The 25,534-nt window shown below is 48.0% G+C and overlaps 1 protein-coding gene and 1 long non-coding RNA gene across 4 annotated transcripts in view; both read right to left on the bottom strand.

The window, feature by feature from the left end:
- Window positions 1–25,534, bottom strand: part of LOC136368610 (uncharacterized) — a 169,221-nt gene that overhangs the window by 117,725 nt on the left and 25,962 nt on the right. The gene's annotated exons all lie outside the window — the stretch shown is intronic.
- PMEPA1 (prostate transmembrane protein, androgen induced 1) overlaps window positions 7,156–25,534 on the bottom strand; it is a 43,937-nt gene continuing 25,558 nt past the window's right edge. For 2 of the 3 annotated variants that reach the window (XM_066330933.1, XM_066330935.1), the window contains 3 exons: window positions 14,095–14,249; window positions 8,175–8,228; window positions 7,156–8,093 (listed from right to left, as the gene is read on the bottom strand). In XM_066330933.1, coding sequence (XP_066187030.1) covers window positions 7,515–8,093; window positions 8,175–8,228; window positions 14,095–14,249 — 788 coding nt within the window. In that variant the 3' untranslated portion in view covers window positions 7,156–7,514. The remainder of the gene's footprint in view (window positions 8,094–8,174; window positions 8,229–14,094; window positions 14,250–25,534) is intronic. The other variant, XM_066330934.1, reaches the window with a different exon arrangement.

Below are 25,534 nucleotides of genomic sequence, written 5' to 3'. Positions count from 1 at the left end.
AAAGCAGTGGGAATTTCTACACTTTTTTTTCTCTCTTTTTTTTTAAAAAAAGGGATAGCAGCAAATATTTGGAGTAAATTCCCGTTACAGTTGGGAGAGTCAACAGCAGGATCCCTGTGAGAGCACGTTGCTTTCCTAACAAATCTCAGTGAAACCCATCACTGCAGGGAGAATCTGTTCCCCACCACGTTACTCAGGGTTTCTATCCCTGGTCAAGGCTTCCCCTCCCTCAGTGGTGACACAGGCCTCTGTCTGTGGAGAAAAAAAAACCTCCAAAACTCAGCCCAGGGAAATGCAGCTTGAGCAGGTGAAAAAGCAAGAGGCTGACTGAAGGTTCCACGCCTTCCCCACTCAAAGCAGCACAAACCATCTCTGTTTGTCCTGGGAGGGGATCACTGCTGGGACCATCCCTGAGCACCAGGACTGGAGCTGGACAAGCCCCAGAGGGTTTTGCTTCGTGCCCTCCAGGCACAAACCAGATTAAACACGGGCATGAGCAATGAATAATCTGCCAGGAGAGCAGGAGCAGGAGGGACAGGACTCTTGAGGATGGCAGAGGGGCAGCAGCAGAGGAGGAGTTGGATCAGGATAAACAGGGAAAAGATAGAAACAAAAAAGCCAAAAAAAAAAAAAAAAAAAAAAAAAAAAAAAAAAAAAAAAAAAGTTTAAATTCCCTGCATTTGGAATTTGCACCTTCCAGCTCCACAAGACCTGCAAGAAGGGCTTCAATGCTGGAAGCACAGGGAAAATCTGAACCTGATTTCTTAATTCCCATTCCATCTGCAGCACAGAGATCTGTGTAAAATCAAAGGCTTTGCCACCTGTGGTTTCCGAAAGTCACATGATTGTTTCTTCTATTGAGCTGAAAAAAAAACAACAACCCGACCGAACCTCAAAAATTTAAAAATAATCTTTTGCCAATCAGTGGTGCTGCAGTGTCCCCAGATCTCCTCAGCAGACATGGAAAGGTAGCTTAGTAACAGCTACCTCTGCCCATTCCCACGCACTGCACTGGCTGAACTTGATTTTTTTTTTTTTTTTTTTTTTTTTTTTTTTTTTTTTTTTTTGTCATTAAAAAATTCCCTTTAGGAAAATGTGGTTTCAGCTGAGTTCTCCTTTTCTGTGGGAAGATGTTGGTTTCAGCTGTGATTCCAAAAAATGTGATTTCGAAACAGCAATTCAAACCAAACATTGCCTTTTCCCTGCCTGGGGCAAGGTGGATTTATTCCACTTGGATATTTGTGATGCTGGGCTTGGGGCAGGGGCACTGCCTGCTCTCAGAAATGTTGTGTTTTGGCGTTTCTTTGGGCATGAGAAGGGAAAGAGGGTTTGGAGCTGCTCGAGCCAGCGCTGGGGTCACAGCATTGGCACAGCCTTAAAATCATCTTTTGTCCTACCACGGGGAGAAGTGCTCCAACCAAGGGCAGCTGCTTTCCAGCACTGCATCACCCCGGGCTGTCTTTCCAGCAGCAATGCACAGAGGACACCAGGAATCCCACAGAACAAACCACAGCCGGGAGGTGAGTGGCACAATTCCAGAATGGGAGCCAGGGGGTGGATCTGGGGCTCTCCTCCCTGGGCTGCAGTCGGGCTGCTTTCATTCCTTACGGAGATCCTCTCCCAACTGACCATCAGCCTGGGGCTGTGTGGCAAATAACTGAGGAGGCAGAGCATCCCAGCATCCTGCTGAAGCCCACAGGAGCTCCTCATGCCCAGATCAAAGCCAAGTGTCCACCCAAAGCAGCTGGAGGAGCTGCTTGTCCAAGCCTGGGGCCACTTTGAACAGTGCTGCCGCCTCAAACTGAGGTTTGTGACCAGCCAGACAGGAGGGCTGGGGCAGAGGTGGCAGCAAAACCCAGGGATTAATGATTACACACATCCCTCAGCCCCAGTGGGGAACCCAAGGTGTGGGTGAATCCACAGGACATCCACCCTTCAGACAAAAGAAACCCAAAAGAAACCCTCCACCCTTCTTCACAAAAGAAAACCCGCTGCAAAGAGTCAAGTTTTCAATCGCTTTAATGTGATCGCTGCAATCTGACCACAGTTTCAGAAAGGAAAAAGAAAAAAAAGAAAAAAAAAAAAAAATCAAAATTCACACAAATTCTCTGTGCTTAGGATTTGAGTCAATCTGTGCAGTTCTTGTCGACTGACGTTATTGAAGTTGAGACCTTCTGAGCATCGGTGACGTTCTCTGCTGGAAGGCAGGACCACGAGTGTTGGGCAGGGTGGTGCAAACCAGGAATGCTTCTTCTGGGCTTAGAGCTGTGCCACCTGATCTGCTCAAGAAGGAAAGAGTTGTACCTGCACACACACACACACACACACACACACAGGGCGTGCAAATGCACCAGGAACCAGCCACAGCTCCACGGGGACAACACGGGTGGCAACAACAGAGGTGGGGCCGTGGTTCAGGAGGAAATGGGGGGAAACCCACACAAATATCCAAAACTGAGCAGATCCTTTTTCCAACATCCCAGAAGAAAATAGGAAAATTGAAATTACATTGTGTTGACAAACCTTCATATTTCTTCTTTTTTTTTTTTTTTTTTTTTTTCCTTTTTTGGGGGGTAACAAAGCAAAAGGTGAAGGCAAATTTTCCAAAGTATTGTAAAATTTATTGTATAAGTATTGCAGCTTTTAGAATGACATATAATTGCCACTATCAGTTACTGGTACACAAGAAGCGTTTACAACAGATTTTTGTAAAATTGGCATCAGAGTACATATTCATACTAAAACAGCAAAATATAGATAAGTACTGCATTGCATGTGCTGTCAATAGTTTACATAAGTTTAAATTGAACAGAACTCAGGATACAGGACTGCCTATAACAAACTCCAAAGCCAACACAATGCAACTGGAAGTTTAAGAAAATATTAATACAATGAAATGTGTCTATAAGGCAGGCAAATTAGGACTTTATTGTTGTCCTTCATGAGCTTCTATAGTACAGCAAAAATTTGAAGCGCAGTTTCTGGAAAAGTTGTTGGTTGGTTTGTTTTTTTTTCTTTTGTAGTTTTGTGTTGTACACAGAAAATCTCTGAGCAGTACAGAGACAGAAGAGATTAAAATTCATTCTGTTCTGGCCTAGCACTGTTAATGCTACACATCTGATTCAGTCTTTTCCCAATCCTTAGGAAAAAACATTGGGCTTTGATTTCTTTTTTTTTTTTCTCATATAGCAGTTAGTGCAATTTCATAATTCAATACACATACAAAAGGGTTGATTCTCCAGAAAGCGACTGGATTTCCTTAGACCCCACTTAAGACAGAATGAATTTTGTGACACTGATGGAAACAACACGCTGGATTAGTAAAGCTGAGTCTTCAGACCGGTGTAACCAAGGGTTGTGAAGGGAACACGTGTTCGACCAGTGTCAGCCCCAAACTAAACCCATCCTTTCTCCCCACCAGGATCCACAAAGCCACATTCCCATCCCGGGCCAGTGAGCTTTGGGGGGGCACTTTAAAGGATGCTCTTTGCTGTACTGTAAGCTAAGAAACTCTGCAAGATGAACAACCCCTTTTAAAGCTAACGCGACGTAAAACTCCGAGCAAAAAGGCAGGCAAGGACGTGAGGTTGCTAAGCATTAGCAATGCCTTGGTTCTTCTGCATTTTCTTTAAAAATAAATCACTTTTAAGGGGCCTGAATCTCTGTGCTGGCAGCTGCAGGACACTCTAGCACCGCTCTCCACTGAGCTGCACCAAGGCCAGAGGGAACGGGGCATCAGCGAGGGTGTGCAAAGCAAATTCCCTGCCTTGGTGGCATTTGGGGACATGGGAATGGGGAAGAAATGGACCCCGAGGCGAAAAGTAACATTAAATAGTAGTAATAATAATAATAATAACAATAACAACAACAACAACAACAATAATAATAATAAAAACCAAAAAGTACAGATCATTATTTCTAAACACCCATTCAGAACTTGGGAGTTGATCTGGGCCCCAGATCTGGTATCCGCACTCGAAATACACAGTTCTCAGGACTGCAAAGAGAGGGATGGACAGAAGAAAGACAGAAGACAACAGCAGCTGAGCTCTGCTGAGGAGCTGCACCCACTGCCTGGGACCTGGGGCTCTCCCCACTGGAGCTGCAGCAGACCAGGGAAAGGTGACAGCTTGGGGTTTGTGCATGGTTGGGCTAAAAAGGCATCGTTTGCAACAGAATTTTGGTGTTGATGAGCCACCCCGTTTCACACTCATTGAGCTCCCCAAACTAGAGAAAGAGGTAAATGAAACCGGACCCAGGAACTCCACAAACTGCTCACTCAAGTGCAGAGCTTGGGGGGGATGCTAGACAAATAAAAGCTCACACTGGGAGAAGACTGGGGAGGGAGGAGAAAAAAACAGGGGGAAAACAAACAGAGAATTGGTTGAAATTTTGAGGACTTTCAAGCATGAGAGCTGGGTTCAATTGCACTGCATCTTCAGACCCTCTCCCACTACCCTTCTGTGCCTCTCCAGCCCCTGCCCACTTCCCTGACTTTTCCACGGGGTTTGGTGGCCAGGTGACACCCTGTGACAAGACAATCTCTCGCTCCTTAACAACCTCTGGTCCCCACACCACCTCTTTACTCACTGCTCAGTTTTAAACATGTGATGCATATTCCACCCAAAATCTGCTGAGGTAACCGTATGTTTTTTTTTAATAGCAAACAAAACGAGTTCAGATCACTGAACAACACCCCCCTCCCTCCCCCCCCAAAAAAACAAAACCCCCAAAAAAACCCAACAAACACCCAACCCCAACGACACTATTCACGCATTTTGGCTCAAGAGGGCAGTAGATATTATATTTCGCTTTCTCTTTTGGTTGGTATCTCATTTACAATATCCACCACAGATTCCTACCTCCCCGGGCAGGATAATGTGCATAAAACGTGTTCAAGTTCCCTAAGAACAGTCGGAGCAGAGCAGCGGCCAAGGGAGCAGCAGCTGTGGCCAGGCACAAGGAGCTGCTCCAGGAAAAAAAAGGGACTGGAAAAGTGAATGCAAGGTCCAAAGGAGCAAGAGACCAGACGCTGGTTACTTGTAACACTAATGATGATTTTTGTGTCCCCCTCTCTAATGAAGGGAGGGTCACTTGTTTCTTTAATAAGGCACTAAATAGACATGTTACATAAAGGAAAGATACATTTTAAAAACTCGTACAAATTCATCAGTTTTGTACCTTTCATGACAAACTAGATTTATTCCTTTGCATTACTGGGGGTTTTTTTTGTGGCTTTTTAATATTTTTTTTCCTTTTTTTTCTTTTTTTTTTTCTTTTAGGTCGTCAAAATTTAGGTTATGTGACTGTAAAACTATGAAGATTTCAAGAGCTGTGGAAAAGCAGTTTGAAATATTGAGAAGGTACAGGACTATTTCTAGGCAGAAAGAAAAAAAAAAGGCAAAAAGCAAAAAAAAAAAAAAAATAAAGATCAAACTTCAAGTTCATCTATTCATCATCTTCTTTAAAATACATATAAATATTGTTCAAATGGTCAGAACTTCAAAACCGTTCTCATGGTTATGTTTGGTTTGGTTGTTTTTTTTTTTTTTTTTCTTTTTCAAGTAATAAAAAAGTTGCTTAAAAACAATAGTTATTGCCTTTATATCTTTCATTTATGTCACTCTACTAGATAGCATCCTGCAGGAAATCAAATCACACCCCCTTGTAAAATCCTCGCTGCCCGTGGCTCCCCACCCACCCTTCCTCGCGCTCCGAGGGCATTTTTCCCTTTTTCCTTCTCCCCCTTGGCTCTCTCAGGTTTCCCTCTCACTCCCTCGGTCACCTACGAATGCACCGTGAGGGTGAGGCCCCGAGCAGACCCCGAGGTGACAGGAAATGTAAACAGGAGCAGAGCAAGACAAAACGCTTCCCAAACGGAATAAATCCACCACGCGCAACGCCGGCGGCGGGACCGGGGGAGAGGACGTCCCAGAAGAGGTAAAAGAGGGGGTTGCTTCTAAAGCCTTAAGCATTATTTTTGTAGCCTTTAATTAATAAAACACGGGAGCAGATTCGTTTCCATCTGCTGGACCTGGTGCCTCTTTAGCTGGATAACAAACGTACAAAGCAGCGACAACCAGGGACACGGATGTGCCCGTTTATCCCAAACTGAGGTTCAGGAGGTTGAAACAAAATGAAAATTATGTTCACCACCATCACCACCACACTTTCCACCTCGTCTTTTAAATGAGATATTTAAACCCAGCTGAAGGGCAGCCAGTGGGTGAGTTACCAGCTCCTCACGTGGGCTTCCACAACCACCGCTTTGGCTCCAACAGGGCCCTTCAGTTGAACGTGGAAAGAAATAAACCGAAAAACACTTTTGTTCCTTCAGACACAGAAGTTTATTCTCGACCCCCACCACCCCTCCCCTCCAAAAAGTTAGAGGTTGTCCAAAAAAAAAAAAACAAAAACCAAAACAAAACCACCAAAAAAAAAAAAAAAAAAAAAAAAAAAAAAATAGAAAAAAAAATAAAAATCAAGTAATTTTTGCCTGCTTCAGCCATTCCTGACTGCAGGAAGCAGGGAGTTTTTCATTTTACCTTGTTACTCCAATAATCCTAGCGGATGACAAACAGACACACAGCAACTCCTCTGGCTCTGTAGGGAATGTATAAAAGCCGTGGCTGTCGGCGGCCACGCGCGGGGACTCTGGAAATTAAGGATTTGCATAAGCTGCAGTCTCGCTCACCGCTCCTCCCAGGGCTGGCATCTCCACTCCAGCGATCCTCTCCCCTTCCAGCTACTTTGTTCTTCACTTCCACATAGATCCCTTAACAGGTTCATGGTAGACATGATAGAGGCTTTGACCAACACAAGCACTGACATATTTATATTAAAAAATAGTGCAAAATTTCAACATTTATATAAATAACTCTAAACCCCTGCTTTTGATTTTTTTTTGTGTTTTTTGTTTTTTTTTTTACAATGTAATACATGCTTTTTGAGTTGGCACTCAAAAAATTGCCATTTTTCTTCTAGTTCAGAAAACAACTTTTTTTTTTTTTTTGAATAGGCCTCTTCTAATACAAAAATACTCCTGCTCCTTACACATACACTTTCTCTTATTTTTAATATATATTTATATATTTATATTGCAGATCTTTAAACAAAATGGTTTTTGTGCAAATATTTTGTTTTTAAAGATAAGTGAAATAATCAAACAAAACAAAAAAAAAGCATTCACACACAGCCCAACTAGAAACAAACAAAAAAAAAGACTACAGTTGATTTTTTTTTTTCTTTTTAAACGTCTAGACACAGCTCAATAAAGAAATGTTTTTGCAAGCTTGGTAGGCTTGTGCATTCAGACCAGACATAACAAGTAAATATTTATACACGGAGAGATGGGGAAGGGCTTCTTTTTTTTTTGTTTTTTCTTTGCTCATCTTCCTCAACTCTCTCTCTCTCTCTCTCCTTTTCCTTTAAACGAGAAGTGCAGAGTGTTTCATTGACTTTCTTGCCTTTTTTTTTTTTCGTTTTTTTTCCTTTTTTTTTTTGTTTGTTTTTTTTTAAAAGGGGTGCCCTTTTTGTTTCTCTTTCTCTTTGTTCCACGCCGTCCCCGTCGTCGTCGTGGTCGTCGTCGTCGTTGTGCTCTCAAGGCCATTGATCTGTGAGGGATGGAGTCTGCTGCCCTCCAAGATGGGGGCCATGCCGTGGTGGTTCTGCTGGTGCTGGTAGAAGGTGGAGCCGGGGTAGTGGCCGATCACCTCGCTGTAGGTGGGCGGTGGCCCCTCCATCCTGCCGCTGCTGCCGTAGCACGTGGCGCTGATGCCAGAGTTACTGCTGGGGGGACACGGCCCCCCGAACACCGAGTTATCTATCAAGTCACTGTCGAAGATGGTTCTGTTTGGGGGGGCCCTCACCGACTCCCTGTTGAGCTCCATCTGCTGCTCGGGGTCGCGCAGCTGCAGCGTGCAGGGTCCCTGGTAGGGCGGCGGCTCCTCGCCGTCCGACAGCGAGATGGTGGGCGGCAGGTCGATCTCGTGCTGCAGGTAAGGGTACGTGGGCTGGAACCGGTTGAAGCGGTCCCTCTGCAGGAAGGAGGGCACTGCCAGGCGCTCGCTGGGCCGCGGGGTGTAGATCTGCTGCTGGAAAAGGGGAAAAAAAAGAAGGTGAGAGGGGAGCGTGAGGCGCGGAGGGACAGCGGGGACGGGAGGTGGTGTCCTCACCTCGGTGATGCCGGTCCCCGACACGGTGCTTTCCGAAGGCCACAGGCTCCCCTCCTGCATGGGAAAGGAGAAGAGAGGGCAGGGTGAGTCTGATGCCAAGGGGGGTTAAGATCCTTGTGCAGACAGCCTGTGCCAGGTGGCACCCAGAGATGACACTGCCACCAACGCGCTCCTGCGCCAACTCCAACCAGCTCAACTCACGGTCCTTGTGCTGGGCACCACCTGCCTACGTGAGTGTGACCACATCACCACTGAAAACAGCCCCCCTTCGGATCAAAACCTCCCTCCCCTCGCACCTCCTCATGTAATGGATGGTTTGCAGAATGAATGATGAGGATGGCACCAGCAAACCCTCTCCCCGTTTGCAGACTTCCCCCCTCTCGCCCCCACACCCCCAGCACGGTTCTTTCCCTGGTTCAAGCATGCCAGAGGAGTATTTTTCAATTTGTGATCCATGAGCCGTGGGTGATTCACAAGACATCAAAAAAAAAAAAAAGGAAAAAAAAAAAAAAGCTCCATGAAATAATGACAAGATTAAAAAAAAAAAAAAAAGTATAATTAAAAAAATCAACAAAAACCAAACCCAAAAAAACCACCCTCACACCCACATTCTGATGCTCACAACCATGGACATCATGGGAAAATAAAGACAATAAGTGAATAACCAAATGTTAAGCCTAATTTTGATTTGGCTAAAAAAATAAAAATACAGGAAAAAACTCTGTAGCAACAGGATCATTTCAGAGTATTTTTAACCCAAAGAGTCCTTGGCTTAAATAGACTGGAAGACTGAAGTGTAGAGACTTTCTTGCACTGCAAACATCATCTTGAGATCCAAACCTCAGTGCCAACAACCCCAGGCAAGGTGAAGCCACAATTTCCCCCAAACCCTGAGACCAGTTTACTATTCATGATCGAAACAAACAAACAAAGGCTCTTCCCATCTGCTGGTGATGCTCTGAGCACTCACAGCTCACCCCAGACTTTTTTTGCCTTAGGAACTGCAATATTTAAATATTGCTAATATTCACATATAGCAACATCCCTCTGGCAGGCAGAGCTGGAGGAAAACAGCCAGAAGGCTTGTAATTATAACTCGGAACTTCCCAGTTCCTTGCAGGTGAATCTCCAGTTCTGGCGCTAGTAAGCCAGGCACAGGCAGAAGTATTTAGCACCAGTGGGAAAAGGAAAAAAAAAAAGAAATCCCTTTTTTCCCTCTAAGTGTTGCAGTGAGGCTGGTCTGAGCAAACTACACACCTTCCTCCTAAGAGAACTCTCATTTCTCTACCTGCCCCAAACACAGCACCAGCACCACATTAAAATCTCCAGAGAAACCGCCCATTATATCCCCCACCCTCGTGTTTCCTCGTTTTTCCCCAGTGCTGGAATGCGTTTTCTCCTTTGGCATAGCACGTGGTATCAGGTATCCATTAGGTTCTGGGTTTTGAAGCTCAGCTCTGCACACAAACCTCAAGGCAGGGCTGGTGCCAGTGCAAGGAAAACGGGGATTTCAATGGAAATGAGACTACCCAGAGTCTTCCCCCTTCTCCACGGCTTTTTCAGGAGTGTCTCCTTGGAGCAGAGGTGAAGTGCCACAGCGGCAGCACCTTCCCTGCCCAGAGCTGAGGAATGTGCTGGCTGAGCTGCAGCCCCACGGCCCTCCCCAGGCAAGACAACCCTGCCTCATTCCAGACCTCGAGACTCCAACATGCAACTGTTTACACAGGCATCGACTGTTTAGTCTGGGCCATTTTACACGGATTTCTTGCCTGCAGCGAGAGTCTGCAGTCAAAATCCCCCACCAGCCACAAGATCCATAGGAACCGCATCTGCCACAGGACAAACCCTCCCCTCCCAGCTCTGTGCTCAGGCACTGACACCAAAGGGCCCGGGGAGGATTTCCAGTGCCACCACAGGCACTGCCAGCCTGTCACCTCACCCCAAAGGACGCCAAAGCAGTGGGCAGGAGCGGGAAGCACTCCCAAAATTGTTTACTTTGCTGTGCCCCCGTGGCAGACTTCCTGAGCAGCGAGTACCCTGCTGCCTTCTGCTAGATGTTTTATATTTAACTTGGCAGTGGGCAGTGCCATGGCAATATCCCATCTGCTCCCCCCTTCCCCGGGAGTGATGTCAGCCAGCTCCCACGAGGCTGGCTGCAGCCTGGTGCTTTCCCAGCCCCGCCAGGCTCAGCTGGGACATGCTGCTGTGGCAGGTGATGGGGCAGGGGCTGCTGCACCCCAAACGTGCCCTACCCTGAGTGCCCACTCACCCAGAGCCTGCCCCGAGATCCTGCCCATGTGTTTGGAACCAAAGCCCTGGCTCACACAGCTCTGACTCTGTTTGTACAGATGAGGTCCAGGAATGATGCCCTGGGCAATGCGTGGAGGCAAGAGTAGCAAACCAGCAAAAACAGCTTTAAAACGGGATGTGCAGAGAGAGGAGGAGCAGGCAGGAGACCCATTTTCTGGAGGAGCTGATCTCTGCAGCCATTATTAACCACCTCTCCCAGGACTCCAGGGTTTGGCCATGCTCCTGGCCATGGCTGATTGTCCAGAGGCACCCAGTGCTCCCCAACACCGACCCCTGCCTCACACACTACCAGGAAACCCATCAGGGGAGCAGCTCAGCTCCCCCAAAAACTCCATAGCAGGACTAAAACTGCTGGAAATCAATAGTTAGAGGAGGGCAAAGCCTCAGGGACAGAACACATCCCTGCTTTTAGCCTTTGCTTTGGCCCTGAGATGGCTCCATGGCCCCACTCAGCCAAGCAAAACTGCAGGAGCAACATCACTGCAAACCCTCAGCCTCTCCTCACCCACCTCTGATGTTCAGAATATTTAGGACTTGAATCCATCTCAACAATGAACAGCCTAGAAAGCCACAGGCTTCTGAAATGAAAGATGAGAGTCTGCTGTCTGCTGAGCAATATAGCTGTAAAAGCCTCCACAAGTATTGCAGGACTTGCTGCAGAACCTAAAATTACTTTTAAATTTCTTTTTAGACATCAATCTTCAACTTTTTTAGAACTACCTGTTTTAGTGACGTCAGAGAATTTTCTCTGTAAAGCTGCATGGCACAGATTAAGTCTCTGAACCTTCAGGAAGACTCTTTTTCTATTTTTGGGGGACAAAGGTGTGCTTGGAAATTGCACTTAGACTGCTTTTTCTTGAGGGGAGTGGGATACCACTGTTCCAAAGGTTCAGGGACAGTGCCATTCTTATAGGAGAAAAAAAAAGTACCAGTAGCATTTCTTAAATATTCTTAGCTCTGGAAAATAAAAGGTACTTGTCATGAGGAGACAAGAGTTTAAGTACAGCGAGAACAGTGATGGAGAAACGCATGAAGTAATATAAAAACTGCTTGCCAGCGAGAGCCGCATTAAAAAACCCTTTAGGGAAATTAATTTCTCCTTCAGCTGTAATTTTTGAGCCGCAGCAACAAAAAAAAAGGACAACTCCAGCAGACCCAGCAGCACCCTGACCACGGGATGAACTGCTTTAATATTTCAGCAGATGAAAAGCGTGAAGGCAGCTCCAGTGCCCGTCTGCGGTCACGACACCAAAAATGAAGTTTGGGATTTAAAACGCCCAACACCAGTTCAGTGCAAGTTTAATGGATTGCATGAAGCAGTATCCAGCCCAGGGTGGCCTCTGCCTGCCAGGCTCCAACTCTCCTTCAGACTGGAGCTGGTTTCCACTGACTGAGCCTGAAAGGTGCTGCCTTTAAGCTCTTTATCAGGCTGGATCCCGCTGTAATGAGCTTCCCACTCATTAGCACAAAAGGGGCTTCTCTGTCCCTTCTGGGTGCTGGGACCACAGGGAATCTCTGCTGCCACCCCATCAGGGCTGCACACACAGAGGAACAGGGCAGGGAGATGGGGAACAACTATAAAGATGGCAAAAAGTAAATGAATAACTAAAATTATACATTATTATTTCTCTCCTTAGCTCCAAAAAAAGGTTTTGAAGACTCCACATCCTCCCTGAGGTTGAGCAGAGGGCACAGATGTCAAACTGCTGCTGAAAAGTCATTTAATCACTGATGTGTCTGAATTAGTAACAGGGCTGAGGCAAAAAATGGCTGGAAATTTTGGCCCGGTAAAACATAAAATAGAAAAAATTAGTAAAAGGGAAAAAGGAATTGCTTTTTAAAGAGTCATTTTTTTCATTCAACCTGAAATTTTGGGTCAATCACCATGTGATTTTCTCTTCTCTTTCCATGTTAGCCTTCTTAACTCTTTTTAAAGAAAATAAAAAGCAAGCCATTTAAGAAAACAGAGATTACTGTGTTAAAATAAAGAGGGCTTGTTCTGAACTTTGCCTTGAAAATGTGAAACGACACATCTGGCACCGTGCAGGTAAAGCATTCTGGACATGATAACACAGCGAAAGAGTCTGAAAACGGGAAAACAACGTTTCTGCTATTTTAAATACCTCATGTGCTCCAATGCCCACACTGTGCTGCTGTGGTGGGTGCACGGGACCGTAAGAGGAACGTGAGAGTTCCGGGTGGAGCTGGGCTGTGTGTGGGGAGCTGGGCTCTGATCCCCACGGCAGGGAGGTGTCTGAGCCATCTCCACCCTCACACCAGCTGCCTCACCGTGGGCTCAGGCATCCCGTGGGCTCAGGCATCCCGTGGGCTCAGGCATCCCGTGGGATCAGGCATTCCCAGCACTCCCATCCTGCGGCAGCACTGACAGGTGACCCCGAGCTGGGATCATGCTGTGCCCTCTGGAGAGGAGCTCCACGGCCCGTGGGATGAGGAGGGGTTAGTGGGGTTGGGGTTTGCACAGCTCTCCTTCCCACGGGGCATCCCCCTCTCTAAACAGCCAAGAAGGGAACTCTGTCTGCTGCCCGTGGTGTGTGACAAAAACAGCAGCTACAAGGGACAGCCCTGGGCAGTCTGAAGGCTGGCTGCACTGAAAGAACTGAGATATCCCTCTCTCTCAAAAAAAAAAAAAAAAAGGGAGGGGGGAAGAAAATGGAAAAATAGAAGAAAAAACCCCTGAGCAATCCCCATATTTGATCTTTTTCCTGCAGCAAGTAAGGGTTTGGTACAGGGGAACAGCCCCACACAGAACACCCCACAGCAGCAGCAGTGTGTCCAGCCTGCAGAGGAGGGGACATGCAGCAGTGACCTTGAGGGAGCCCTTTTTAAAGCCCTGTTTAAGACCCTTCAGGGTCTTAAATTATCAGTACAAGACATCCCTGCACTGAAGACAGAACCACGGAGGCAGCAGTGCCCAGCACACGCTCACCCTCTAAGAAAATGTGATGCCTTTTCTTTGTACATCCTTCTGAGTCTCTGAGCCACTACATTTGAGGAAACTGCATGAACCAACACCTGCCTCGAGGCTGGTGAGGCATCCCCTCAAATGCCTGTCAGAGGTACAATTCACATGTTTCTCCTCAGGCTTTTGTGACGCTGGGAGCCTGGGTTACAGAGAGCCTCTCACACATCCCCTTGGAGAGAGCTCTGCTTGTCTGCCTGACAAGTGTTCTCTGCCCCTTCCACTGCAGTAGTGGCAGCAGCACTGGTGAAAACTGGAGCAAGTCAGTCAGGATTTCCTGCTCCCTGCAGGGCAGGCAGGAAGTTTTTATACAGTCACTTCAGCCTCCGACTGGAGCCAAAGGACTGGATGGTTTGGGACTGCTCAACTTCAAGGCATATGAACCCCAACCAGCTGGGGGTGGTGCTTTCAGGAACAGGACATGCCAAGAACAGCCTCATGCAGTCCCTTCACTAATGTAAAATCCAAATTTTAAAGCCCAGGGCGCAAAGGCAGAGGCTATGGCTGTCCATAAACGAGCACACACGGCACCCTAAAGAACCAGAGGCACCCCTACAATGCCCCCTCACCCCCAGGAACAGAGAGAGACGATGCCAAGGCCAAGGAGAAGCTGTCAGGGGGGTGACTTACCGAGGAGAGGTTCTCGTCTCGCCGCCTGCCCTGGCTGTGCCGGCTGATGAAGGATCGCGCGGAGAGTTTGTAGTGGTTCAGCAGACACGTGATCACCACCACCATCACCATCATCACCACCACGATTATGATTATCTGTACAAACTCCAACTCCGCTGCAAGAGAGAGACACACAGACAGACTTTGAGCCACCAGCGACAGCAGCAGGTAACTGAGCACAAGAGCAAGTGAAGTGGTGAGACATCACTGACAACACTGTGCCCTCTCCCTGTCACAGCTCTCACACGTGGGCTCTGTGTGCCCTGAGCCCACAAAACCCTCATTCAGTCACTTGGTCAGTGTCACAGAAGAGTCTCCAGGAGGGATCTTTGCAGACAATCTAAACTGCAGAGTGTTTCCTGGCTACAGCACAGACTGGACTTCCCAAACACCTCCCGGGTGTCCCCAGCACTGGGCACAAAAGCAGGAGCATCCCAGTGTCTTTTTTGGGGCTGCAGAGCCATGAACCGACATAATTCATCCTGATAAAACAGTTCAGCTAAATGCAAGCCAAATTTCTGCAGTTCTGTTCCCATCACCACCACTCCTTCCTGTGGTGAGGACGGGACCGAACGCTCCTCGGCACATCCCTGCACAAGCCCAGGTCCCCTCTGTCCCAGGGCTCACACAGGGGTGGCCCAGGGGACAGCAGAGCACAGCAGGCAGTGGCAGCCCCCATCCCTGAGGCTGCCCACAGGAGGCAGGAGGGGAGACCTCCTGTTTTTGGGTGAGACAGCAGATGGGTGCGATGCGTCTGCCACGGGGCCACATCCCACAGCTCCAGACAGCCCTGGGCTCAGGGCTCGGCCAGCTGACAGCGGCAGCTTGAGTGGCTTGAACTGGCAGAAAGGAAAACTGCCAAAAAACCCCCCTCCAAACAAACAAGAGCAAGCAAACAACAGACTATCCAGTTAACTCTGCAGACTCTTGGCAGGAGGCGGCGAGAAGCCGCTCTGAAAATTTCCTAAGGAAATAATTCCTCACACCTCTCTCCGAGGCTTAGGAAAATTGAGCGCTGGAGGCAAACATTGCGCTGGGTCATTATTTCCATGGATTTGGTGCCCAGGGAGTACATGCCATTCCCAAACTGCTCAGTCACTCCCCTCAGTTCCCTTCACACCAGCCGTGCCCACGACTGGGGCAGCAGCAACTCCAGTGTAAAGGAGGGGCCAGACAGCAAAATTCAATCATTCCAGGGATTTACACTTTGTTTGCTTCTCAGCAGTGACAGCTATAAAATCCAGTTTGGGAAAGCCATGCCCTAAGCTCTCATGGATGCTGCCATCTGTATTTAATCTATACAGACACACACAAATATATATCTGCAGACACACAGCCAGACCCATCAGACCTCAAAGGGCACCACTCACACCAGCTGGGGTGGCTTCTGCTGACTCAGGCAAATTTATTAGGTTTTTGGTTGGGGTGGTTTTTTTTGGTTTTTTTTTTTTTTTTTCCCCTTGTTTTAGTTTTGTTGGTTTTTTTTTTTTTTCTGGCCTTTTTTTTTTTTTTTTTTTTAATGGAAAGTTTTCTCCTGACAGGTGGCATTTGAGTGCCAGGAAAAGCAAATAAATGTCAAGAAAACAGTCCAGGTGGTGAGCGCTGCCAGTTACCTTGGATCTCTTTCTGCTAAACAGCAGCTATTTCTGCCACTGCCCAAAATGCTCCACCAGCCCTGCCCACTGCCTGCAGAAAGCAGAATTGTGCCTTGAAAGCAGGAGCCTTATCTGGCACTTGGAGCTGGATGGATGAGGGATTGGAACCCAGATCCTTCCAGCACCCCTAAAACACAGCTGCCTCTGCTCTGGAAGGTTTCACTTGGGGTGGGAAGAGAAGGATTAAAAGCCAAACATTGTACAGGAGTTTTGCCTTAAAAATGCCTTTTAGCTAGAATAAGAGACAAGCTCTGGATCTTTCACAGCAACCCCAAGTTGCCCAGTGCCACTGTGAGAGGAAGAACACGGAAGAAAACCACATTCCCAAAAATCTGATCCAGCCCCAAAGCAGCACAGCTCATCATCTGTGGGCCCCAAAAGCTGCCCCTGGTGCTTTGTGCTGGAGGAATTGGCTGCAACAGGAGCTGGCTGCTTCTGAGCAGAACCCACACTGACAACAGGCACAAACACACCTGGGAAGGGCTGGGAAAGGGGACAACGCAAAACCATTTAAAAAAAGCCACGGTGACTGTTCCCATGTCACCCTCACCATGTGCAGGGGTGTCCCTAAATGTCCCAAAGACACGTCCTGGTGCCAGCTGTAACTGAGCACTGACAGCAGCTCCCCAGCCTCCAGCAGGGTGAAGCCCCAGCACCTCAGCCAGGCACAGAGCACCCCACATCTCCCCTGGGTGCTCCTCTGGTCACCCACAAAGAGCCAGACCCCAGAGCCCTGTGCCTGCCCTCCCCGTGGGCTGCACAACAGCCACCCAGCCCCGGTGCAGAGCCCATCTTTAGCACAAATCATTATGGAAAAGAGAAAACAAAGAAAAATAAAAAATGTTCTTAAGAAGATGAGTCACTTCAGCCTCAAAATGCAGCATGTGCTTTGGCCACGGTAAGAAAACACAAGGAAAAAAATATAAATGAAGCCAGTGATGGAAAACTTCCTTTTCTGTTAAAAGGGGTTATATTTCTAAAGAAAAACAAGGCCAAGGGAGCAGTAAAGAAAAGTTCCTTTCCTAGGACAAGAGATCCCTTAAGAGAACCAAACCTTGATAAATTGCTCCTGGTGCTTCAGTGGCACAGGTGAAGTCCTGGCCATTGGCAAGTGCTGCCCCAACTACTTCCCAGGAAGGAACAAGGTGTGTCACTTACAGACCTAAAGCAGGCTTCCTGCACCCACAGACACAGAACCAGCAGAGCCTGAAGCAGGAGAAAGGGTGGGAGTTCCATCAGCATCTGGGACAAGCCATCAGTGTCTCGTCCACTGCTGTAATTGGGGATTGCAGAACGCTCACCCAGAGGTGCAATGGGAAGGCTCAGGATGATTGCCAGAACAAAGGGGATGCTGCTTTCCAGCAGGGATGCTCCTCCTGCCCCATCTCTGCCCCAAACTCAGGCTCTGAGGAGCAGCCCAGCCTTACCATGCCCAGGAGCAAACCCATCCCGTAGGCAGAGGTGAGCTTTTATCCCAACAACGCTCAGATTGCCCAATCTGAGTCAAAAAAAAAAAAAAAAAAATTCAAAACACCCCACACACTCAATTTGTGCTTTTCATGTTTCAAGAGAGTCATACCCACTCGAGGCACCAAAGTTTCTGCCAACTCTCCCTCTGTTTTAACTTGTCTTCATGGGCTTTTTTTTCTACAGAAGGGAAAACAAACCCAACACACTGGAAAGCTGGATATACTCAGTGAGATTTTTATCCAAGCAGCTCAGTCAAACTAATGAAGAAAGATCATTAAAAACCCAAAGTTTGAGTTAATATGTTATTATACAAGTGCAATTCAGCTGCTATGCTAATAAAAAGCCTTTGGGGAATGAAAAACAAGCCAAACTGCAAAGCACATAATTTATAATTCTACTGGTATTCTTAAAAACACACACACAACAAAACAAGAAAAAAAAAATACTCAACACATTTTGTATTTGGCTTCCTAATCATTGTCACTTTTCAATTAGAAGAGACCTCATTCCATTTCTCTCTGTAATTTTCCCCAAGGGAAGTGTTATAAATGCACTAGGCTTTACAAGATGGGCATATTCCGCCTCCAAATGCAAAGCAAGGTCACACTAATTTAATTCCGCATAATTTTTTTATTCCAGAATACATTTCAAACTAACAGGTTCAGACATCACATCGAAGTGACACAACCTGCTTTTCCCTATTCTGTGTCTAGACGCGGCAGCTCCGGGAGCCGGGCGCTCTGCGTGCCACCGTTCTGCAAGTAAGCATTTTATCCCCCCCTCAGATCCTCTCCAACCCCAAACCGGGGTGTTCGTGACCAGGGAGAAGCTCTTGTCACGTCCCATCCTTCACCTTCACCGCCTCCTTTGCCACTTCAAACCACGCCTGGCCTCGAACAAGGGCTTCCCAGAGGATTATGGAGATGCGTTAAGGAGTGGGAAAAGATATTCTGCTTCCCCAAAGCCTGTGGACTGCACTCTCCTGTATTTAGAAGAAGATCACACGGCCTTGGTGCCCACCCTGCAGACCAAAACCATAAAGCTCTGAAGGGTCTGAAGTTTATGGGTTTATATGTGGGTCCCACACTGAGGTGCTCCTCCCGCTGCAGACCACACTCACAGCTCCACACAGGTTGCTGCAGGATGGTGCAGTTTGGGAGCTTCCTCGAGTCCTTATAAACAAAATGCTGGCAGCCACAGGTTCAAATGTATTATTATTATTATTATTATGGATTAATGTATTCACAAGGAGGGAGAGTGATTTCGGTCAGTGGTGATGCTGGGAGCACCCTCACAGCCGTAGGGGAGGTGAGGCTGTGTTACACCTTAAATGCATCGCCTTGCCTTTTACAGCTACATTTCTGTTCATAAAAGGCTTCCTATAAACTTTATTAATGCTCTTCCTGCCACACAGAGTGTGTCTGCAGAAGACAAACTCTCCAAACCACCACAAGTAAAAAGGAGAAAGTAAAAAAAAAAAACCAAAACAAACCCTTTATTTTGCTGCAATCATTTCAGACACTCCAGCTATCATTTAAAGGTGCACAGAACAGTTTACAGGCAGGGTCTCAGCCAAGATGACCTGTGCTTTCAGCCAGGTGTAACACACATCTGCAGGTCAAACCAGTCATCCCCGAGCTCCAATTACAATTTCTGTATGTACTGGAATTGTGTATCATGTGAGAAGTGATGAGAAATGAAATTACTGAGTAGATACCAAGTAAGATGAAGAAATGTAGCCATAACTCCTGAGGAAAAAAGTTAAAAAAAACCCTTACACACTCAGACACACACACTCATTCTTACACACTCACACAAACTCTAACTCTCCTTAAAGAGTGTTCTCCCTCTCAGAGGCTGTGGACAGCAAGGAAGAGATGAAAGAACAAAGAAATTCAGATGGCAGATTACTCACCCTCGCTCATCTGCTAGGTTATCTTAAAACAATCAGAGCAGGCAAAGTCATTACTGCACTATTTTTGTATTAGCATCTGCTACATTTATCTTCTAATACCTCCATAAAACCAGAGAGGAAGGGCCCATCAGACTGTCAGCAACTGTGTGTGTTTACAAGACAGCACGGGAAGCACTGCAGAGATACAGAACACGATCTCAGTATTGATAGTGCTGCTGCTGGCACTGACTGGCAGCACCTTGAAGCTGCAGCAACACCGAGGCATCAAAGGGACCAAGACTGGGCCTGTGACAACAGGGAAGAGATCATTTTGGGCTTGCTTCATGCATCATCAGTACAGTTAAAAGCTAAATTTCATTTCTGGATTCAGCACGGTCAATTCCGACACAGCGAGCAGAAATGACACTGTGCAAGCCAGTGGTGACGGGCTGAGATGGGGCAGGAGGGCAGGGAGCAAGTGACACTTAGACAAGGAGCCAGCTGAAAAAAAACATTGCTGGAAAACGGGATATGGCCTCAAGAAGTCCTGTTCATAGTGCCAAGCCTTGGGTCGTAACTGTGCTTAATACAGTTCTTTTTCTTCAGATGCCACCCCAGGTGATCAAGCATCACATCCTCTGAGTCACCAGCAAATGATGGCCTCATCCCCCCACCCCCATTTTTGTTTGTTTTAAAGGAAACAGCCCCATTTCATGCTTAATAGTCACAGAAATATCAGACTGGTTGGGCCTCAGAACATTTTTTAGTGCTTAAAACACAGCAGCTGTCCTGGCTGCTCCACGGAACCCATTCTCAGCAGGTGACCTTCCCGGGATCACCCGGCTCGGTGGCAGCTGTGGGGAGTGGGACACACATCCAAGAGAAGCAGGATCAGCACGGCAGAACTCAGCTTTTACAGGGAAATGGCAAATGTGAGAGCTGGGCTCAGCAGCTCTGGCAGCCAGGACACTCCCTGGCTCGGAGCAGAGACCTGTCAACTGGACACTCATTCAGAGAAACTCCTGAAGACATGAAACAGCTCCCCCAGAGCAATGAGAACTAACGAGGCTCTTTGGGACACACAGAGTCTCTGAAATCCTGCATATGCCAACCCCTTCTCTCTTCTCTGTGCCTGTTTCTCTCACCCTCCCCTTTTCCAGGGTTTTTAGACAAGGTATTTCACACACACACAGTCAGGCTGATCCCAGCCGACCCAGATGACTGGAAGGAGTACGTGGCTTTTGAAGTCACTCACAAGGGTGAGAACAGCTGAACTGGATTAAAAGAATAAAGTCATTTTGATTTTGCACTTAAAAGACAGGTAAATCTGCTTGCTCACTAGAAAATGTTGAGCAGGGCTCATGGTCCCCACCAAGCTTAGAAGATCCAAAATATCCCCAGCTTCCCGAGAGGAAGGACAGCAGCATCAGGCCTGGATGATGTCTGGGCAGGGGTGAGGGCAGAACATCACCCACCCCTTTGAACAAGAGCACCAGGAGAGAGGGACACAAGAACAAGAGTTTACCATCTGCAATCATAAATAGCCTGAACCAGGAAAAAAACCAAAAATCTACCAAATAATGAGTGAAAAAAACACAGCGTACAATATCCGGATCAAACCCCACCAGCTGACCCCGAAAGACCAAACAGGTTTTGTTTGTCAGGGGTATTTCTAACAGCCAGTAAAAATAAACACATTAATAAATAAGTATTTTTGTATACCCTGGAAACACTCCTGATCAATATGTGGCTTGCTACTGTAGAGGTTTTTTTTTTTTTTTCCTTCCACCCAGCAGAAACTCATGACAAAGGAAAGCACATCTCATTTATGAACTTAGCTATAAATACTTTTGCTAACTGCCATTTAGGAATTTCATTTCCTGCTTGAGCAAGTCCTGTTGAAAGAGGCAATTACCAAATTTGTTTCTAGTTATAGAAATAGATGTTTGTCGCTGCCCACATCTGTTTCGACAGACAAATTGCCAGACGCGGACGCTCCAAGGAGAGCAAGTGCTCCATGCAGGGAGCTTTGCCCCCTCTCCAGAGAGCCAGCAGCAATTACAGGGGTTGGGTTTCTGATTCCAGCTTCCTCCCAGCCCTGTCTCCCACTGAACTGAGCTGCCTCACGCTGACAGGGCACCTGCAGCCTCCCTCAGCTGCATCCACCTGCAGTGCATCACGCAGCAGCGCCAGAGCCTGCTCCCTCCTCCTGCTGCTGCACCAGGGAAAACGGGATCCATTTGTCACCCAGCCCAGCACAACAGGGCGCCTTGAGCCCTGGAGGTCACCAGGAGCCAGCAGGCTGCACTTGCTGTGCTCACAGAAAGGCAGGCAGCAGCAGGGCAGGGAGATGGGACACACGGCACAGCCCAGCACACGCAGCAGCTGGCAGGGGATGGCACAGAGGGGTGGGGATGGGGGTTTGTGGATGTCATCAGCATCAACCACAGCCTCTCCCAGCTCAACAAATGCTCCGTACACCGTGTTTCACCAGGTGTCTCTCCACCCTGGCTGTGCCCTAGAAAGTTTCCATTTCTGCTTATTCTTGGGGAAACCATCCGCTGGTCAATTCGCAGTGTGCTCAGCCGTGACCCTGTCTGAGCCCAAAGCAGCTCCAGCTGCCCTGGTGCCAGCACCCAGCCCCTGCCACGGTGCCCAGCAAGTTCTGTGGGACCAGTGCTCATGCAGGGACACCTCGAGTGACACACAGCAGCAGTGCCAGGGCCTCCCTGCCACCAGCATGACACCCATCAGCTCACGCCCAGTACCCAGTTCAGGGACTGAGGAGCAGAAAAGGCACAAAACACCCCGAATTGTGGCTGGGTAACCTGTGCTCCTCCAGCATTTCTACTCTGTACCAGCATGCCCCCCTCTCACCACCTCACTTATCAACCAGCACAGCCCTGAGGAGCCCCTTGACATTTGGGATCAGTGCTGGGGACCCTGCACTGAGGCTGCAGCTCCCCCAGGGGCTCCAGGACACGCAGCAGTGCCGCAGGGGCTGCCCTGCCTCGCAGACGGGTGTCGAAACCCAGATTGAGCAAGCTGGCCAAAGCCACACGGGTCATGACAGGGCTGCAACTGCGACCGGATTTCCTCAGCACTGTCCAGGGCCAAAAAACGGGAAACACTCCCCGCTCTGCCTTCTTCCCGAGCCCTTCTCATCTGTGCCACTCCGCAGCTCCCGCCCGCCACAGGAGTGACCTTTCACAAGGCAAGTTACTCCCAGGGAACAAGGACAATCTTAAGTTACAGACAAAATTATGCATTGCGGGGAAAAAAAATATGCAAAATGCATGCAAATGCCCAGACAAGGCACACTGTGTCTGGTCACTGCAGGATTCAAGTTCAGTTCTTGAACTGGTCTGAACTGGTCGCTACCACCAGATGGGAGCGAATGCATGTGCACACTCTCACAGAGATGTGAAAAAAAATTTCTGTTTTTATATATATATATATACACACACACACCAGAGTGAATGGGGGAGGTGAGTACAACCGCCCCAAATCTGACAGAATTAAAGGTAATAAATTTACTTCCACCTCAGCTGCAGCAACAGCCTGAGAAAGGTTTTAACTCCCACAGCAGATCTGCTGGGAAGTCTGTTTCCTTGGGAGGTTCTGCGTGTGCAGGTTTTGGGGCGCACACAAAGAGGTGGCCAGGCACAGATGGGGTTTGGGGCCAAGAACAGGGCTGGGGTCACCTGCCCTTCCTGAACATCCTCATCTTGGGGGTCCCTGCCCTTCCCAATCCTCACTCGGGGTGCTCTGCCTCTTCTCCCAAGCATCCTCATCCCAAGGATTCCTGCCCTCTCTGAGCATCCTCATCCTGGGGCGCTCTGCCCCTTCCCCTGAGCATCCCCATCCCAGGGATTCCTGCCCTCTCTGAGTATCCCCATCCCAGGGATCCCTGCCCTCTCTGAGCATCCCCATCGCTATCCTGGGGTGCTCTGCCCCTTCCCCTGAGCATCCCCATCCCAGGGATTCCTGACATCCCCCGAGCATCCCCATCTCAGGGATCCCTGCCCTCTCTGAGCAGCCCCATCCCAGGGATCCCTGCCCTGTCTGAGCAGCCCCATCCCCATCCCAGGGATTCCTGACATCCCCTGAGCATCCCCATCCCAGGGATCCCTGCCCTCTCTGAGAATCCCCATCCCAGGGATTCCTGACATCCCCATCCCGGGCTCTCTGCTCCCTCCCCCGCGCATCCCCATCCCGGCCCATCTGGTCCCTCCTGCCGCCCCATTGTCCCGCTCCCCGGTGCCATCCCCGGATACCCGCGGCAGGGGGGGGCTGCGGGGAGCCGAGCCCCGGGTCAGCCCGCACAATGTGGCGGTGGGGAGGCGGTGGAGCCGCGGCTGGCCCGTCCCGGCCGTGCCCCGCCACCTGCCCCGGCGGGCTGCAGCTGCCCCGCACCGGGACCGGGCACGGCACCGCCCGCCAGGATTATCCCCGGACACCGCCCGTCCCCCCTTTCCGGGGCATTGAACAATGAGGCAGTAGCTATAGCAACGGGGTTAATTGATGCATCGATTTGCATCACTAAAAGTCCGCACCCATTCAAAGGCCCGCCGATGTGTGGACGGGGACCCGCGGGGACACCGCGACACCCGGGGGACAGCCACACCTCATCCCCACCAAGTGTGCGCACAGCAGCGTGTGGAAAAGAGCAGGAAAACGGGGGAATGGGGACAGAAGTGTCCTTAAATAAAAAAATTAAAAAAAAAAAAAAAAAGTGAGGGGAAAAAAGTGATTTTCAGGGATGGAAGGAGTAAAGCGCATTCCAAGGCACAGGGGGTAAGGAGATAGGGAATGTAAAGGTTTCAGACTATCGTATAACCAGAGGGGGAAATGTCTTCTCACCACAAACATGCATCTGCATGATGTCTAGACAGTCATAAAAAGGGCAATTAAAGTACTGCAGGCTGCAGTAAGCCAATGTCTCCTCTCCCAGTCTAAACAGTTGAAACATACTGCACGAACTTCGGAGGGAAAAAAAAAAATATAGGCCAGAGAGAGAAAAAAGACAAGTTTGTAAGGAAAAAAAAAATGTTTTGAAATTCAGCTTTAAATAAGCCAGTAAATTAATTCAACCTTGTCACATCTCTGCCTTATAACATATCAAATATTCCGCCTGCGTCCTGTCTAGACTGCGATAACAAAGGGCATTTAAAGCCCTGCAAGATGCGCTGACAGAGTAGCCATTTAAAGACACAGTATTGCTTTCTCCATCTAAAACGATTTGTCAGATGGAGTTAAAATGAAAATGATAAGTAATCACTCTGGTTCACAACCATTTCAAAAGGAAAAAAAAAAAAAAAACAACCACAAAACCCCCACAGTTCAGAGATATAAATCCCACTAAAATCATTGCAATGTATCATTCCAGTGGGATTTGTCTGGCCTCTTTTTTATGGCATTTGCTTTTTTTTTTTTTTTTTAATTTATTTTATTAATCTGAGATGTCAGTAGCTTTCTGCAGCACATGCATTTCTAAATAGGAGTGTGTTAAGTTCGAAAAAGCCAGCTCCAAGTTTTAACTGATTTATTGGCATAAAATGATGGCTCGTGGAGAAACACGATTATAATCCCAAGGGTTAACAACACTGAAAAAGGATTTTTTTTGTTTTTATTTACTTAAAAACAAAAGAATAAACTGTATCACATGGGAAAAACTGGCCAGGCCCCATCACTGACACAGCCCAGCCTGCTCAGTTCCAGGCCTCAGGAATGCAAAAAAGAAAAGAAAGTTAAAGCAAACTAAGCGGGTGTGCAGTGTTGTTTTTTTTTCACTGAGAAAGAAGTTTTCTGGAAAAAGCAAAACAAAATCTAATCCTGTCTAACACAAGAAACACTTTCCTTCCTCCCTGAGCTTTATCAATTGTTGAAGAACCAAAAATCCTCAACATAAAACACGCAGGCGAAATCACTGATCTGCTGAGCGGGAGGGCAAACACTGCTGTGACAGGGCCAGGCCAAGCCACCCCCGGGCCAACACTCCCACCCCAGTGCCAGACTGGCCTGAGAGACTGTTTTGTTGTGACATGGCACAGCACATGCCCCTGGCATGACCCTGTGCCCAGCCCTGCATCCGACCTCACTGCCCAGTCCCTTCTACAGGGCAGGGTCACAGGGGGAGTCACCCCTGGAAGGCCAGAACCAGCTGGAATTCAGTCCTTCTCTGCTCCTCACCCTATAGCATCCCACCACCGCCTCATCTGCGCCTCCCTCTGTCTCCCAACCCTTGTTTCTTAATTATTATTTTAATAAGACTGTTTCCAACTTCATTGTTCATTCCGCAATAGCCCAAGGGCTACAACTGTTCATTAGACAGAATTTCTGCTTTAATTGCACTGACACAGATGTGTAGGTTATCTGGAAG

This window comes from Sylvia atricapilla, chromosome 16 (genome assembly GCF_009819655.1).
Source record: "Sylvia atricapilla isolate bSylAtr1 chromosome 16, bSylAtr1.pri, whole genome shotgun sequence".
In the NCBI taxonomy this organism is placed as follows: Eukaryota; Metazoa; Chordata; class Aves; order Passeriformes; family Sylviidae; genus Sylvia; species Sylvia atricapilla.
This window is presented reverse-complemented; position numbering and strand designations above follow the sequence as displayed.